The following is a 19,132-nucleotide window of genomic DNA, read 5'->3' on the forward strand; positions in this document are numbered from 1 at the left end:
GAGGTCTGATTTCAAAGTCAATGTTATATTTGGCTGGATGGAGATGGCTTCTATCCACAAAGAAATATGAGCCTCGTTAAAACGACGTCAGCGATCCATCTTTTAACATCCCGTCAATGGCAGTCAAACTCTTAAACACTTTTTCAAACATATACACTATAAAGTTGTTTCAGTAGCACTAGCACCCGAAAAATTACATCGACTCCCTCTCCCTCTCTGCGGGCCATTTAAGGCCATTCCAGTTCTTCTGCCATTAATTGGGAAGCTCCTGGACAGGGGCTGACTTGAAAGATAATGGATGTTCATTTTCTCCTTCACTGCCCTCTAATTCCCATTTGTGAACTTCCTCTGTAGAATGCAAGAGGACCCACACACACACACACACTTGACAAAGTTGGTGGCCTTCCTTGTCCTGCAGATCCAAGCTAGTATGGCAAATGAAGGCTTGAATCAACAGATAGGGGCATTGTCGTATAGAAATATTCTGTAAATAATATAGCATGGATGAAACTGTACTTTTCTGGGCTGGTGTATGGAGCATGTCCTTATTCAATACATTAAAAAATATAGTAATTTTACTGGTGATTAGGGTCAGGTCATCAAATTAGAACAATCATGTTCCTAACATCAACAATGCAAACAGCAGATGCTGGTTGGATGCCATCTTCGGAACTAGCTGTGTCTGTGATGTGGGCATGCTATCTGTTTGCAGGGTATAATTTATCTTGCCACCTACCTATCCCTCGACTTTAAATACAACCCTTAACAACTGGTATTTCCAGCTACTAGTTAATTAGCCTACCTTTTATTCACCCAAGATTCTAACAGGGTATACTTAATTGCACTTCCAGTGCAGTATGTTTAACTGGAGAGTCATGCTGCATAAGCCTAGCTATTTTTTGTTGACTGTATAATCAAGCAGATAATGTTGCAGGTGAAATCAACAACTCAAGAGCAGTTATATGGGTTTTGCTGTAATTTCATTCAAGGGATTGCTGCTGTGTCTCTATCGCTTTTCCACACCTTCTCTCTCATTCCGTACGTCATTAATTAGCATCCTGAGCAGAAAGTGCTGAGGGCTAATTAACAGTAACTCATCCAGTAGCTGTGGCTTAACCAGCATAATGAGATTGCAGGCCTTGCAGCAGCATGATTAATCTCCTCGCTGCTTATGCTGGGTAAACAGCGAGGCTCAACGCAGGAGCATCTTTTCGGAGGGCACACTGTTGACATGCACCTAGCAGCTGAGCTGATGCGCTGGCTCACTTTGGCGTGGTCGTCTCTAACGTGTACCTGAGCTCAAGGTTTTATTTGATTTTCCTCAAGCAGCAAATGTGGTCTTGCCTTTTCTATTGCGCAACTCCGTTGCCATGGTATTTCCATAAAAGAGGGTGTAACATGTCTAAGGGGAGACTCTGCTGATAGATTCAAATGGAAGCATTAAACTTGGTGTATAAGTGTGTTGTGTAACGTTTTAGAGAGGTAGAGAAATCCTACTGGGTACAGTTTATACTGCTGGAAAGACATGCTTATCCCTCATGTTGTATTCGTTTCCTGTTAACTAGTTTTGTGTTCCCGGTCAAAAATGGCCGCTGCATTATAACTTGTTATCCATAGTAACACATATATTATCATCTAATGTTGCGATAGACCTTTGTATCAACTTTTGTTCTATTAGATATAACCAGATGTGAACTTCCATTTGCTATTTATGGCCTGCAGGCCTCATTGACCTGAGCTCATGCAAGTCAAAAAGGGGAAGATTCTATTGGGGAATGGTTCCAGTGGGGGCTGGCATAGAAGCAAAGAGGGGGAGTCAGGGTGTGTTTGAGTGTGTGTTTTAATGTACATAAGCACACATACAGTCCATCTGATCAATAAGTATGTGCCTGGACGCAGTTTTATACACTGATTATTTTCTAACCCATTCATTTCTAATGGCCGTCATTTTTGACCAGGAATACACATGGGTGTTCTAAAGTTAAATAAAACACTCAAATTGTTATAAAAATTATTAAAATTTGTTTTGTGTGTTCAGATGCCCTGTGTTAACAAAGTCATGGAGCCTCAGAATAACAACAATATTTTTGAGAGAAAAGAAGTGTCAATCAGTCACATTTGACCGCAAACACAACAGGAGGGTTATATGAAGGGGTGGAAAGACATGCTTACATAAAGGGTGCCTGTCGATTAAAGTTCAACATCATGGTCGCTATGTTTCAGCAGTGAATTTTTTTATCAAAAGCAAATATATTTAGACTGTCTGACTTCTGTCTGACTTCGAGGACACAAGCCTTTGTCTTGGTCTTGATCTAACTACTGAAACATACTGTTGGATTGATTGTTAAAGAAAAAAGATGTGTCTCTTCATTGAATACATTTATCACACCTGTCTCCATCTGCGATTGACTTGTTATGTAAAGGTCTTACATTTGTCAAAAATTAAAATGTTTTCTTCAGAAATGAGAACAGTGTGGTTGGGTGTCTCCACATTTTTTCCCATCTCTGTACAACGTTTCAAGCTTTGCTGGTCTTCCACGGACAGACATAAGCACATCTCGGGAATTGGCCTCTCGTCGCCTCATCAGCACTACAGTAAAAGCCCCTGCTTAGCCAACACAATGTTGTGTTACAATTACCCATTTAGCTGTAAGGAAGCATTGAGGCTTGAGTCCTGACAGAACCAGAAGAGGTGCACGGTGCATAATTAGATTCAGGGAGCGCAGCCAAGCAAACGGAACATCTACTGAGGGCCAGGGGTCCATGTCTGACCGCCGGTTCCATCTGCCACGGCAGCGAGCGGCTATTTATCATCCAAAAGCCTTATCTACTCTGTCTTTTCAAATGTGATACTATCAGAGACACCTTAATCTGGTTTCCAGTCGCTGTGCTCAACGCCCTTGGGAAGGAGGGACCGTGTCATATCCCATGTGTCATTGTTTCAGCGGTGAGAAGGAGGGCAGAGAACAGTAGGGGGCTCGGAGGTGAGAAAAGCATGGCTTTCACAGGGGGCAGGCAGAAGGAAAAAAAGATAAGAAAGCGGGGAAAAGAAATGCAGAGACAGAGGGGTGGAGGAGAGAAAGAGACAAAAAAGAGAGACAGACAGACAGACAAAAGAAATCAGAGTTGAGGAGGCAATAAGAAAACAGATAATCAAGAAGAAGCTCATGTTGACTGAATAGAAGGCAAGGACTAAAATTGATAAAATCATGGACAGAGAGAGAGAGAGAGAGAAATGAGAAAAAACAACACAAATAAATGAATGACGGACAGATGGAAGACACCGGTTCACACGCGCTCCTCGGGGTTGCTGAGGGCGCTGTCTGTGATGAAGAATACTCTTTGCATGTTAACACCGTATGCCGCGAGCAGCTCCCATTTACTCTTATTGATTATTATTTATGCCTGTCATTTGGTTGCAGCTGGCACGACTGCTGCTGTCCTCCTTGTCTGTGTCACAACACTGTCTAATTGCCAAGTCCTTCAATGCATTCCCCATGAAATATCACCATCGAGCCTAATGGTGCCCTCAGTGCCAGCCATGTAGAACAAGTTTCTCTGAATTTACAGAACATGAAACTAACACAATTTTTTGGTAAATTACATGGAGTTAGACAAGCAGCTGGCTACAGGGATTTCTTTGGCAGCCTCATTTATTCAATCATTCATGATGGAAATGTGATTTCCAGATCTAGCAATTTCGTACATTTTTCTCCATCACACAGCATGTCCTCAGAGATGATGGGTTGAGTTATTGGGAGCATGTAGTAGCTGCAACTGGCTTAATTGCTCAGCGGGACTTTTTCTCTCACACACACACACACACACACACAAGAGGCACAAATGTAATCATCGTATATATCTCCAGTAAGAGTAGTGTACAGGCTCAGCCTGACCAACTTTGCTCACCACCAGCAGGCATGCTGTAATTATCTAGCCACACATCGGATGAGGTAAAAGCATATTTCATATATTTCAATTTTAAAGGCAGCTGGAGGATTTATGAGCAAGTCTGAGACATCTTTCGGGAAGAGTTCAGGCCCTTGGGCCTGGCATGGGGCATGAACAATGCATTACTGGACACATTTGATCATATTGTCAGTGTCAACATCAAAATGATCCAATATGAGACTTGTGACACTTAGCCCCTTGTGGTTGATGGCAAGTGACAAACCTCCACCCCAACATCCCAGAACTTCAATATTGGTGTTCATGAAGGCAAGCATGGGTGATTAATTGCAAGCTCTAAGAGCTGATAAAAAAGGCACTCAAATAAAGGTCTTCCATTTTTACAAAGTGAATCCAAGTCTCACTTCCGAGCCCTCACTCTAAGGATACCTTAGGGACCTCTCTACCTTTTGGTTGAGAACCAAATTGTCCATAATGGAACGGAGTGAATAATGAAGGTTTCAATGCAAGGCTCTGTAGTGAAATCATAAATCATAAACAAAATTTTTAATAAGTAGGTGTGTTTGTGTGTTTGTGTATGCGTGTGTGTGTGTGTGTGTGTGCGTGTGTGTTTGTGTGTGTGTGTGCGTGCGTGTGTGAGTGGAAGTGATTTAAAATAGTTCTCTTGCCCTCTCACTATCTCATTTTGTCTCTTTGATACTCAAATAACTGTGGTTGATTTGTTCTCTTGCTAACTGATTTGTTATTTTGCTAACACCCAGTGAAAATGACATTGGTGGCATAGTGATGAGCTGCTGAAATTGCATTTAGCTATTTCTCTTGCTAGAATGATTTTGCAAATTTAATACCCTCCCAGAAGAAGAAAAAACCTGCACTTGACATTTCCTACAGTGGCCCCCATAGGCCTCCTGTCACTCTGACCTTTCGGTCCAATTGCCATGCATGTGTCTAATCAGAGGACAGACAAGTAGCTACACAGAAATGTCAAATAGGTGAATTAATAATGAATAAATGTATTTTACTGGATGACAGAATGGTATGAGAATTTTAGGATCATAAATTATCACAACTCAATTAAGAAAGTAAACGTTGATATCTGGAAGATACTGAAAGATAATGGCACATTTTGTTCACTGAGGCTGTGTACTTTGACTTCCTTCAGTGTTACATGGATTCAACTAAAACAACAGCATGATAATCCAATCAGGCTAGTTCTATAGCCACAGTTCCAAAGCAAACCCATCCGCTCCTATTTCTGTGTACCCTACTAAATCCATCACCTGAAACTGACTGAAATTCCCTTATTTTGGGTCTCACTTGGTAAGTGGGCCTCTAACTACATGGGCAAATGTGTTTAAAGTGCTTGTCCACATCAATTTGGTGAAAACAGAGATAGTGAGAACAGAAAAATAGAGATACTTTATTGTGTTTTAGGCTTGAACAACAACAGTGTTTTTAGGGCTTGAAAATGCAGCCTTTTGAAAATGGCTTCCATCATGGAGACTTTTGAAACAATGACGACATAATGACAACAATGAAGACGTTATTCAACCTGATTTTATTATCTGTGTGAGGCTTTGGTCTGAGCTCTATTTAAATATATTTCTAGCTCTATTTAATCTAGAAAGTTGAGCTGGATCTAAGAATTTCATTACTGGGAATTATGTTGCGTCTTTGATGAGTAGCCTATATAAACTTAAACCTTAAAACAATACACCACATAGACTACTCAATGGCAGTAAATATAAGATATGTTTGATTGTTAGACACATCATGGTAATCAGCCAATGCCTATGAGGAGGCCTAATGTATCAAAAACATCAGTATCCAAAGCCCTGAGTTTATTGGAAGTGACGCTAATGCCCTTGGACATTTTTCAGCCAGTTAGATACAACAAATTGGACTAATTTAACATGGAATTTTCTTTTTTTCCTTTTAAATGTATTTATTTGTTAATTTTGTTTGTTGTCTGTCTTGTATGTCTTGGTGTCACAGGTATGCTGGCGATTACGCCGCTCCGTCCGGCACCTTTTGTCTTGTGTGTCATTTGTTAGCCTATTTTTAAATGTTTTTGCTTATGTCTTGGTGTCATGGGTATGCTGGCGTCTACGCAGTTTCGCCGGCATCTTATGTGTCAATGTCCTGTGAAGCGCTTTGGGTTGAACTCTGCATACAAAAATGCGCTATATCGATAAAAGTTACCTGTACTTACTAATGTTAGTAACCTAAAGGAGGGTAATATTAAATTCACTGGGAAAATGTATAAATAGCATAATAGTATGCACTATTTTTGTTTTTGCAAAAACATAGCTGTGTAGTGTACTTTGTGTAAACCTCCCTCACAATGCGAGATGTTACTGAAAGAGCTAGACCAGCCTGGGCTTTTAGCTCAACTGCTAGCATACTCGACTCCGGATCCGAGGTAGGCCTATTGCAGTTTGCATGTTTGAGTCCGGGCAAGTGCAGGGCTAAGCCGGGCGGTAAACATGACGCAGGTTGCATTGGTGCTGTGACCAGGATTGAGAGTGAGGTTCTGGAGGTTGAGTGTAACGGTAGCCAGTTGGTACGTGTGCATTTAGGTGCTGCATTTTTCAGATTTGAGTTTGGGAGACTGCAGGGCTGAGCCGTGTGGCAAACACAACGCAGGTTACACTTCCTCAAAAATAAAAAGAAGATTTGTAATGCTTTTCAGATTTTATCAAATGTGGCAGGCTGCTCTGTTTGATGCAACTCAATGGCATGGGTGTGACTAGATAGATAGATAGATAGATAGATAGATAGATAGATAGATACTTTATTGATCCCCAAGGGGAAATTCAAGGTCTCAGTAGCATACAGACATCACACACAACATTCACTAACAGCAGAAAAAGTAATTAAAAGTATATAATATAAAAAACACAACTAAGCAATAAGCACAAAAGAAGATAAACAATATACTAAAATACACATTATACTAAATAACACTAAATCTAAATCAAGTCTAAAAACAGTATCCACATAGTGGGTGATTAATCATGAGGTGCTTGCAATGACTAAGGCAGGGACTGAGCCTGTGATTTTCTGTGTATAGTAAGGTAAGGTGCTCTGTGAAGAGTGAGTGTCATAGTGATGGTGCAAATGAGTAAGTCCAACAGTGCAACAGGGCAAGAATAAAGTCTAGAGACCAGCATAAAATAAATATGGACATATAAGAGAGTAGGCAAGATAATATAAAAAAAACTATATATATATATATAAAATATATCTATATATATATATATAGAGAGAGAGATAGCTTTTCTCTCTATATATTAAGTAAAGGTATAAGTGTCTATATATATATATATATATATCTCATATATATATATTAAGTAAAGGTAGTGTGGCCACAATCCGGCTGTGGGATGGAGGGAGGGGTTATGCATATGTGCTAATATAGCACGCAAACAGTGAAGCAGCAAGACAGTGGTAAAAGTGGCTAGTGGACAGACAGTACACAAACGTGGAGAGGGTGGAGAGGCAGACAAACTATTCGTTGTCACCTCATTGTTCGTGGTCGCAATGTGGGGGAGGGGTGCAATATCCAGTGATGGTGGGGGTACGATAGCCTGTGATGGTGGAGGTGAGTGTTGCACTGGTAGTGAGGGGGTGGGGGCTGGGGGATGACCACCTCCTTGATGTCCCTGTCAAGGCTGCCATGGTCGTGGACACCTCAACAGGCACAGGCAAGGAGGACTAGAGACTCAAGACCATTGAGTGTCAGAATTTTATTTTCAAGTATAACTCTTCTTCTCATTCAGACCAGTAAACCAATAGATTGTATACAGTCCATGAGTAAACCAGTCAGGCGTTCTCTATGCATTGTGCCATTCCAAATGTATGAAAAGCTCACTGGCTTATGTTTCAATAGAACATTCATGCAAAGTGCACATTTCTATCCAAATGATAGGCTACAATTCAATTCAATATGCACCATCTGTGGAGCAAGGACATATGGTAAAGATTTTGATTATTAAGCCAATACAGATGCTTAGATAGATAGATAGATAGATAGATAGATACTTTATTGATCCCCAAGGGGAAATTCAATTCAGCTTGTGCTGTGTGAACCCCATCACCAAAAACAACACTGACAATAATGTGGTAATAGCTTACAGACATAGGCTTTTTTGCAACTAGGCTAGGCCTACCATAAAAAATAAAAAATAACCAGCTGGACACCACTGTGGCAGATGTGAAGTCAACATCTGTCTGACTCCCCCTCCCGTTTAACCAAAGGTTCGACTCATACCGTCTTCTTCAGGTTTGACTATAGCTTTATAAAAACCTAGGTTTTACCAAATACGTTTAGATTAAAACGGGCTCTGGTTTGACCAAAGATTTAATTGTAGATTTTTGGATTCACTGTGTCACTTGATGTTGATTGGTTGATGAATTATTTCGCTTCTGTATGTGAGATATTGACCTCTCCAGAATAAGTCCCGCCTCCGTAACTTCCGTATCCATCCAACTTCCGGGCGTGGATTGTCTATGAGAAATAACATGGCGTTTCGAAATATCATACCGGTAAAACATCTGTAGGTAGCGAAGTTGAAAAAGCTGGTGGGCAGATTGGCCTATACACTTCTGCCATATAGTTTCCACTGGATTTTTTGATTGTCGGTGCCGTTTAAGTAGTAGCCTATACTATAGACTATACTACTTAAACGGCACCGAAAATCAAAAAATCCAGTGGAAACTAGATGGCAGAAGTGTGTAGGCCAATCTGCCCAGCAGCTTTTTCTACTTTGTCACCTACAGAGTTTGACAGGTACGATCTTTCAAAACGCCATGTTATTTCCCATAGACAATCCACGCCCGGAAGTTGGATGGATACGGAAGTTAGGAGGCGGGATATATTCTGGAGAGGTCTATTCATGCCAAAGATCGCACATTCAACAACAAAGTATATAGTGTGGGCAAGCCCCAAAACGTTATTTTTATCTTTCATCCGAAATTCACCATTAAAATAAGGACTATTCTATACCTGTCTTTAAAATATACATGTTTCTATATTTTATACCCACGCTATTTTTTACATTTACAGATTATAAAACGCTCGAATCTGCTGTTCAAGTAAACACTATGATTATACTCAGACAGCCATGTTGGTTCCCTGTGTGCTCTCTGCAGTTTTGAAAAATCAAACTGGAGTAGTTAGATGTGCTATCTTGGTGGAAATGAGAAGACTTTAGGTGATAACGTTTAAATACAGTGATTTTCCAAAGTTATATACTCTAGTATCGAAAACATTGGGATGTATCGACGGGGAGGAAGTAAGAAGGACCATCATAACAAGCCTGTGAAGGAGGAGAGTGAAAGCACCAAGTATGCGGAGCTCCTGGTTTTTGGCTATGCCTGCAAGCTGTTCCGGGACGATGAGAGGGCTCACTTCCACGAACAGGGCAAACACCTTATCCCATGGATGGGAGACAAGAGCATCATGATTGATAGGTCGGTTGAACAAACTCACAGGGATACATACTTAACCAACTTTGCCTTCCGAAGTGACCTCTTGGATTTCCTTTGCGCAAGGCGCGGTTGTAGCCAATGTTGCAGCTAGCTTGCTAACGTTAGCCCAAACAGAGCCAAAGAGACAGAGAGACTGCGTCCACTTCTAGGGCTCTAACACAGCTTCGCTTTTAGCTGAAAGAAGACGAAGAGCCTGTAGCGTTATTTCAGTGATTTAAAACATGACAAGATGCAGCCTTCCTCCCCTAGACATAGTTTGTTTGGTAGCTAGCGTATCACCTGTTTGCTAGCATAACAGTTAGCTTAAGCCAGTTGGGCAAGGCCTAATTTGTTGTTCTACACCTCAAAACCACTGGCCACACAAATACTTGCAAAAGACAATCACTAATACATGTGTTTGCACTGTCGTCTGTAGGGGAGGCCTGGTGCATCTTGTCTTATGGAAGGAATTTGCTTTGGTTACAGCCTCCTTGAATAGATGGTTTTTATTTTGGTTTGAAAAGTTCACACGTGTTATGCTGCAAATCACAGCAAATTCCCTTACAAAAAGACACTACTGATGTGAAGCCTATGTGTGAACTAAGGTGGCTCTTCATTAGTCAAACATCTTTGCAAATATGTGTTAGGGGAACCCACCTGGCCTGCTTTGCCTCATTGAGATCAAAAGGTAACTTCAAACTAAAAATCAGTGACAGTTTGGCCATGGGTCTGAGTGGCTTAATGTTGCTAACTAACAATAAATGACTGTCTTGTTTGAGCCACCTTAATCAGCACAGTGCTGTTTCCTGTTCCAAATGTGTATGTATGTGTCTCTCTTATCACATAACCAGACCTTATTTCCTCAGCAAGTATGGCTAAAGGGGTCCCTCCGGCCCCCCCATTTGCCACCCCATCTGCGCACTCCTCTCCAAGAGAACTGGAACAGAGAGGTGGAAAAAAGGAGCGAACGCAGGAAAATTTCGTCCATTTGGGTTCTTGCGGATAGGTATTTATGTGCTCGGGCTTGTGTGGATGTTACCTCTTTTTGTTTCTAACAGTAATAAAAAAAAAAAAGACACAAATCGGAATGATGTTAGCTGTCTCAAGTGGTTCAGGGTTTCAAGGTGGAATGTTTTTTTGAACCATGTAAAGGTAAGAGGTGAGCCGTTTCTTCTTGTTTTGTTTTGTTAGTTTTGTTGCTCTTATTTGTATTCAGGATAGGGACATGGGTGAGGGCAATAGTTTGGATTTCAGTCAAACTCCAGTTTTTAGAGTGAGGGAGAACAGGTTGGTCTGTATGCATCAAGAAGTGCTCCAGTAAGGCTTCTGGCCTTTGCTTCATCCAGGGATTTATACCGTTTTTGCTCTGCATTGTTGAAGGAGTAAAACGTCATGTAGGAGAAAGTAGCTTTGTTTCTGTTTGTTTACCACTTTTTCCATCTGTTCATGTTGTCCAAAGATCCAAAGCCTTTATTTTTCTTTTATAGGGTCACCCAGAGTGGTGAGTATGTTCTGTGTGCTTGGCCGCTTGGACGGCTTCCAGTCACACTCTAACCATGCCCCTCACATTGCAGGTATGATGGACGGGGTCACCTGCATGACCTTTCTGAATATGACGCTGACTCCTGGAACCGCGATTACCAGCTGTCGGAAGAGGAGGCCAGGATTGAAGCCCTTTGTGATGAGGAAAGATACCTGGCTCTTCACACAGACCTCTTAGAAGAGGAGGCCAGACAAGGTGAGTTAGAGCAAAAGGGATGGCAAATTGTTGTGTTTTTGTTGTCCATTCGATGGCACACTAGTTATTTTAAATGAAGGTGAAATACGATCTTAGAAGTGAGCTGTTCATGGTCATGTAGGTGTCAAAGGAGTCAGGTGTGTCAGTCAACCCCTTTCACAGATTCTACTTCACTTCACTTCACTTTTGGCCTCACCCTGGCTGCGATGCTGTATGCTTGCACAGTGTTAGCACTGATTCGAAAGAATTATTAAGAGTATAGATAAATCTTGTTTTTGAGGATTACTATGAAACTCCTCTTGTTACTCCAAAAGACCTCTCTAGAGTTCCTCAGTTGTATTTGTTTAGCAGTTACTTTGATGGTAGAGAACCTTGAATTAAAGCCCATGGCCTTGCTGCTTTGTTAATCTTCTCAGTCTTTCAGTCATAGTAATAAAGGAGATGGACTGATGGAGCCTTGCATGTTTTCTTCACAGACGTGGAGATGTATTCTCTTTTATTCAAACATATTTTCTGAAACAGCTTGGTTGCAATTCCTCTTTTGTGATACAGGCGGACTCTGAGGTCAGATGCATTTTTACCATTTTTACCCAATCAATATGGAAAATGTCCAGAATAAAGAACAGTAATACTGTTCAAAAGTAAACAATTCAGTAGAAAACAACGAGTATTATTGATGAGATTTTTGGATGAGGGACTAAAATGAATAGTTGGACAGCCGAGTTATTTTGGCAAATTGTGAAGCACTGATGTTTGAGTCAGGAACAAGTTAGTAGAGAGACATCATTGACTGCCACATGCATACGCACCAGCACTCTACAAGTCACTCTTTTTCTAACACATTTGCCAATGACGGCAGACAAGATTTTGACGAGGATGGCATACATTTGTTGACCCTTTTCCATAGGCTGAGGAGTAGGACATATAAGTCAGGAATTCATGTGTTTCCTATTTCTGTTTGGTGTCATTCAGTCCCAACCACCCACCATCCCTGCTCATGTCAGGGTTCCTCTTAACGTCCCGTGCAGGCAGTCTTAACTCTGCTAACCCCACTGCGCCTGCCTATATCCTCTTGATCAGCTTAACAAGCCATTTGGCTTACTCATAGGTCTTTTGCCAGTTCAGTGATTAGACTTACTTGCCCTCGCGTTAATTTATTTAAATAATCTAGCTCCTCTAGGGAAAGTCCTTTCTGTTTATTTATTTGCCACCTCGTCTTTCTTATTGTCTCAAAAGTGTGATGAGTGCAAAATGTAAACGAGTTCAGGGATGTCTGCAGTTATCAGTGGATCTTAATTAGAAGGGTAACAGTCCATAGTGATTAAATGGCCTATCTTGTATAATGCAGCTGACCATTAATGGCTGCGTAGTGGAGAGCAGGGTATGAATGGTGTCCCTGTCACTAAGCAGCAGGGTTGTGCACCAGTCATCATAGTCATTAACCCACTGCTCAAGACTGAACACACACACACACACACACAGAGAGACAGACAGACACAGACAAGGAGCTTGTCCTTCAGATAGATACTCAAACCTTTTTTGGCTTCAGCAGGCTGCCATCACTCTACATTAAGATCAGGCAAAACGTAATAAGCTATATTGATTATGTTAAGTGCGGTTTCGTCCTTACCGCTCTTGTGCCAGCGCTTGGGTGATGGTGATGGAGATTGAAATGGGCCCTGTCATAGTGGAAGCGGATGCTAGGACGGTTCGCGTGACTGCCCATCAGTCATACGTCCAGAGACCTGTCTCGTCAAAACCAAATGATGTTTGACAGTTGTATAGGCAAACACGTCAGGCAAGGGGAATATTGAGAAGGTATCTCTAGACTTCTGCAATCCCACCCACTGTATAGCCTTGTCAAGGTCTCTAGTGAAGAGGATCTAGATGAATCATACTCTCAAAAGTTTTTTTTTCTTTCTTTTTCCTAGTTGCTAGTGGTTGGAAATATCCACTTGATGGCTCTTATAGCCACTGGGAGAAAAATGTAAATAACAGTAGTTAACATTTAATAATCCACTTCCACATTCATTACTGTGCTGGGGCATCTGTGTGGGAATAATCCCAAGCACCCCTACTGCTCCCAATGCTGTCTGGCGTTTTATTATGACCGCCGCGCAGCGAAGCGGCGGTCATATAGGTTTAGTCAGATTTTTTTTTTTTTTTTTTCGCATGCCCAAATTTCTGTCAATGATTCCCGGGACACTGAAAGACCGGGGCACATGAAACTTGGTGGGCATGTAACCCCACATGGATAGCATGGAACCATCGTTTTTCGTTTTGATCTGTAGCCCCCCCGCTGGACTGGACCCCCCGAAAGGAGGGTAGGGCAGACACAGTTTTCTGTGAATATCTCGAAAACCGTAGAGTTTAGGAGGACCATTTTTTTTTTTGGATGTTGATCTCAAGGGGCCATGTCAACCCATTCCATAACCACTCATTTCATGTATAGCGCCACCTAGTTAAACACAAAAAAGTAAAAATGAGGTGTTGTAATCGAAGGTATCTGTGACCTAACATAGTCAAAACTGCACAAAATTGGAAGTGTAGGATCATTATGACACCCTCTGTATGCACGCCAAGTTTCGTGGAATTCCGTTCATGGGGGGCCACACAATAAATTAATTTATGTTACTATACACCAACTGGCCTGTAGGTGGCCAGAGACAGTTTTCTGTGAATATCTCGAGAACCGTAGGGCCTAGGAGGTCCACCTTTTTTATGTATGTTGGTCTTAAGGGGGCATGTCAACCCATCCCATTACCACTTATTTCATGTATAGCGCCACCTAGTTAAAAAATTAAAAAGCAAAAAATTTGGTGTTTTCATCACAATATCTCTGGCTGACAAGGTCAAAACTGCACGAAATTAAAAGTGTAGGATCATTATGACACCTTCCGAATGCATGCCAAGTTTTGTGTACTTTCGTTCATGGGGGGCCTTACAATAAAATAATTTATGTGTACATTTAGTGACGTACACCAACAAGGATTCCCGGGACACTGAAAGACCGGGGTACACAAAACTTGGTGGGCATGTACCCCCACATGGATAGCATGGAACCGTCATTTTTCGTTTTGATCTGTAGCCCCCCCGCTGGACTGGACTCCCTGAAAGGAGGGTAGGGCAGACACAGTTCTCTGTGAATATCTTGAGAACTGTAGGGCCTAGGATGACCATTTTTTTCCGTATGTTTGCCTCCAGGGGTCATGTTAACCCATTTTATGTGCACACATGTGCACAAACAGATACACACACACACACAATACATTCACAGTAATCATACGTATGACACATACTCACACACTAGACATATGTACGCTTGCATGCACAGGCACATACGCAGGCACACACACAAGCACACACACACACACACACACACACACACACACACACACACACACACACACACACACATAACATAAACATAACACAAACAATCAAGAATTTCTCAGAATTATGAACAGGCAAGATGGAGGTGGGATTGTATAAAATGAATTTTACATGTGAAATCTATGAACTAATCATGTTTTGGTACTTGTTGTCTAGCAGATACCAGTGAGAATTGAGTGTGGATAATGCAATTTAGTGAGACAGTTAGAATCATATAGGCCTTTCAGCGTGATTTCTTTTTGTGGAAAAAATGTGCTGGACTGGGCGGCGGTCATATTTTGTACCGCTCTGCGGTACATCTAGTTTATTATTTATTTATTTATTTATTATTTATTTATTATAACAGTGAAGTTACTGTAAACAACTTCCAAAGGAAGGGCTTGAACATAAATGATGTTAGATGTACATCAGTTATGTTCAAGCCCTTCCTTTGGAAGTTGTTTACAGTAACTTCACTGGTTTTGCATAGTGTCACCTGGGAGTTCAGCGCCAATCTCCAGTATTTCAGAATTGGCCCTACCTGTTGTTATAAGCTCTCACTGCCGGGCTTGTTTTTGTTTTTAATTTGTCAGGAAACCCTGTCCATGTGTCCTTGGAGTTTGTCCTAATCTGTATCGCCTGCCAACAGTTGCTGTTCTTAGCTTGCTGACTCAGGGGCCTGTCTTAAATAGGTGTCTGTTTAGGGACTACCAAGCTATGACCACCTGCTTCATTTTCAGATGCTTGGTAATAAATCACTGATTAAGAGGCACTGTCCTATTCTCAAGAGAGACTTAGGGGTAACACAATGTGTTTAATCCATTTGAAAACTCCCTTGGACTATAGGAACTAGGCTATATTGTGTAAATACTATACGACTGAAGTGAGTTCTCATTTATTATTGAAGAACAATATGCAGTACCAGAGGTTCTCCTAAGGACTCCTCAGCCAAGTTATCTTGGAGGATGCTTGTGACAACCCAAACAAAAAGCTTATCTATAAAAGATGGCCTGAGTTTGTTTATTCTCTCAGAGGCTGGTCAGACATTGTATGCTTCACTTAACCTGACTCATGGAAAAACAACAATTTGTCAAACAGCAGCATTACTTTTATTAGCTATTAGTTACATAAAACAATGTCCGTTTTGTTATTCTGTCTCTCAAGGGTTTTCTCAGCAGAAATATACACTGTGTTGTATACAATATTCAAATAGCTTTGAAGAGGATACATAAAACATGTGTTTTCTTTGTGCTAGCTGTATGTATGGAATTGTTGTGAATGTGTAAACAGGCTTCTAATTCACTATTGTTTTGTTATTAGGAGAGCAACAACTATTTCATATTTGTCTAAAAAACACTCAACAGAGATGTTTTTGTTGTGTCCAAGAGCTGTGTTTCTATTTGTTTTGTCTTGTGTGTGTACTTAGCCTAGTAAGGGATTATAACACACACAGCTGTGCTTGCCTCACACTTCAGGCCCACAATAATGTGTGTGCGTCATGTGTTTTTCAGAGGAGGAGTACAAGCGGCTGAGTGAGGCGTTGGCGGACGAGGGGACGTTTAACGCGGTGGGCTACCGCTACAGCGCCGACTACTACGACCCCTCACAGCCCACTGAGGAAGAGGAGGCCAACAAGGAAGCAGGTGAGAGCACACACACACACACACACACACACACACACACACACACACACACACACACACACACACACACACACACACACAGAGGCACTCACGTCCGCACTTGGCGCCGCGCGGGGGAGAATTACCCCCCCCCTTAAACTCGCACTGGAGGCGTGGGGGATTAGAGGGTGGCAGGTGAGCAGACAGGAGAGGAGGTGACATGGAGGCAGGAGGAGGAGGAGGAAGAGGAGGAGAAGACAGGGGGGCAGGGGAGATGTTACAGCTGAACCTCCCATGTCTGCCTAGAGACAGAGATAAGCATGTGTCCCGCCTCTCCCGTTTCTCTCACTCTTTCTGTCTCTCCCTGTCTCACTCTCTTCTTCTCTCTATGGCTCTCTCTCTTTTCTCACACACACACACACACACACACACACACACACACACACACACACACAGGTCTTCATGCATATGCACACACACGCACACTCGCTTTAATGCATTATAAACCTGTCTGCCATAACTGCTATGTAGATAATATTTCCAAAGCAGACTTCATAGTCTCGCTCCCTTCCTCTGGCTGTCACGTCCACACACCGATATCCTGACAGGCACCCAGCCCTCTCTGTGTGTTGAATACTTCAGCAGTGGAGCTTCCTGGAGCGCGGGCGCTGGCCTGGGCTCTATTGTGATGCCCCGCAGGCTGGAGGGAGGTGCGGCGGTGTCGGAGGGCCCCCTGAGCAGAATGAGAAGCAGACACTCTGCTCTGCATGCACCAGCCCTCTCTCTCCCTCTTGCTCTCCCTCTCCCGTCTGCACTACTACTGCCGGCTCTGCTCTTAGGCTTAACGCTGAGAACCTTTCTTCCTTTTGTCCAGCCATTACACACAAGTGCTACTTGCGTTAGGGTGCTCTCTTAGAAGCAAATAGCTGTGAAATAACAAAAAGAAATCACGAGTATCCGCCTCTTGCTTCCCAAAAGCACCAGTTAGCACTAGCTGTGCGTGTTTCACCTACAGCTTTAATCGCAGTGCTTTCTGTGCTACAGCTCAGCCAGGCTAAAACTAAAGTGGGACTTCTTTTTGTACCGCTTAGTCATTCTGGGTGGAAAAGGCAATAATGTCACATGGAGCCGTACGGATGTGAAATTGCTGCTGGTCTGTTTCGGTGCTTATTTGTCATGTTTATGAGGCGCACCTGGATCATGTTAATTTGTCCCTTCGCCCTCCCACCGGCCTCCACCAGAATCACCATCAACATGTTTTTTCTCCCAGAGTCCAGCGCCTGAGGTCATTGGTCTAATTGAGTGGCTGGTGAGTGAAGGCCCAGAGCTTGCCAGTGGCGGTAGAAGTCTCCGGAAACAAAGTTCTCCGTCAGCGTGGCTCCTGATATTGGCAGCGCAGCTGTCGAGAGACCTGTACTTTACCCGAGAAGGCCGGGAGAAAATTGCCAGCTGTGAACCGCCCCATGCTTTTTAAATGCAGCTTGACGAGGATCAATCTGAAAGCCTTTTGGCGAGGCCAAGCGCAGGCCACCTCGCCGTTAGGGGAATGTCTTTCACAGCATAACATGACCAACTATAGTACCAAACGGCACTAGTTAGCAGGCTTTCACCAGTGCTACATACATACTGGCGTTGGTATTTTTTTAGGGAGTTAGCTCGCTAGTTTTCGACCAAAACGCCTTAGTGCTACTTTATTAAAAAGTCTGAATTGAGTGAACACGTAGCAGGAGCCCATCTCACCATGAGTGGTGTCGGAACGTAAGTGGTCGATGTGATTTGTCCTCCACACCATCAGCAGGGGCCCAGATCGTTAGCGCTTGACGCCCCAGGCTGACCACACGTTGGTGCTCTTCATAAACTGATTTGGGCACACACATGAGAGAGAGAGAGAGAGAGAGATTAGGGGGGCTTGGGGAAGAGAGACATGGTAGAGCGAGGACAGATGCTTTTTGCTAAGGTTGGCAGAGTTGGCACTAATGCACCAGTTGCATTCATGCCAGGAGAGAAAAAAAAGCTTCTACCCCAGCCCATCTACAGCTACCAGTGCAGCTACAACATGAAAATTTCATTCCCAGTTTCCAGCTGACCTATCACCCATTGTTGCTGACACAGGAGTGTGTGTGTCCTGACTGCAACTGTGAGAGAGAGAGAGAGTGAGTGTGTTTGTGTGGAACAGATAGGACTTGGTTTGATTGCTGGAGTCCCTAAACAAAGTTTGATGGGAACGGCTGCTGCTCAGAAGAAAGTTCCGGTAACTAAAAGTGAAGCTTTAAGTGCAGGAGGAATTCCGGGGCGGCAGAGGAGGATGCGGTGCCTCACATCACGTTGCCTGTTGTTGAGTCTCTGTTTGTGCTCTGCTGTCTGGTCCTGATTGGCTGTGCTCTTCTTCCTGCAGAAGCACAAGAGGACAGCGAGGAACCCTTTGTAGCCCCCCCAGGCCTCATCATACCCCCCGATGTGGAACTGGTAAGCACACACACACACACACACAGATAAACACACACATTTAAAGTATTAATTATCACCTCAGTATGTCAGCATTGTGCATTGTGTTTGGTTTGAGATGCTCTTGAGGCAATTTAGATCCACTGCATCTTCTGACTGGACACTGAAGTTAAAAGTCATTGAGATCATAGTGGATAGTTACAAATCATTGCGATCCTAGTGGATAGTTAAAAGTCATTGAGATCATATTGGATAGTGGATAGTTAAAAGTCATTGAGATCATAGTGGCTAGTTAAAAATCATTGAGATCATATTGGATAGTTAAAAGTCATTGAGATTATAGTGGATAGTGAAATGTTTGTCTTGTGTGATGCATTACCTGCTGTCTGACTTATCAGCAAAAAGACAAAGATGAGGCCTTCACAGTTTGGGTTAGAAAGGCAGCATTAATCATTTGTCAGCCTTCATAGACAAAAACTACAGTCATCTCTATTTGTCTGACCCATTTGCTTTGGCCATTAACTGAATGCTGTCTGCAGCATGGTTGTGTTGTAGTGTGGATGTCCCCAAACTG

General features: G+C 42.6%; 1 protein-coding gene across 3 annotated transcripts in view; it reads left to right on the plus strand.

The window, feature by feature from the left end:
• The first annotated feature begins 9,043 nt into the window (after positions 1 to 9,043).
• sfswap (splicing factor SWAP) overlaps positions 9,044 to 19,132 on the plus strand; it is a 109,461-nt gene continuing 99,372 nt past the window's right edge. For 2 of the 3 annotated variants that reach the window (XM_076284753.1, XM_076284755.1), the window contains exons 1-4: positions 9,044 to 9,384; positions 10,956 to 11,119; positions 16,003 to 16,134; positions 18,509 to 18,579. In XM_076284753.1, coding sequence (XP_076140868.1) covers positions 9,188 to 9,384; positions 10,956 to 11,119; positions 16,003 to 16,134; positions 18,509 to 18,579 — 564 coding nt within the window. In that variant the 5' untranslated portion in view covers positions 9,044 to 9,187. Of the gene's footprint in view, positions 10,388 to 10,955; positions 11,120 to 16,002; positions 16,135 to 18,508; positions 18,580 to 19,132 lie in introns of all 3 variants that reach the window. The other variant, XM_076284754.1, reaches the window with a different exon arrangement.

This window comes from Alosa pseudoharengus, unplaced genomic scaffold (assembly GCF_046254945.1).
Source record: "Alosa pseudoharengus isolate Yale_2024_CS ecotype anadromous, Long Island Sound unplaced genomic scaffold, YU_APseudo_1.1 YU_APseudo_1.1_scf_14, whole genome shotgun sequence".
NCBI classification, from domain to species: Eukaryota; Metazoa; Chordata; class Actinopteri; order Clupeiformes; family Clupeidae; genus Alosa; species Alosa pseudoharengus.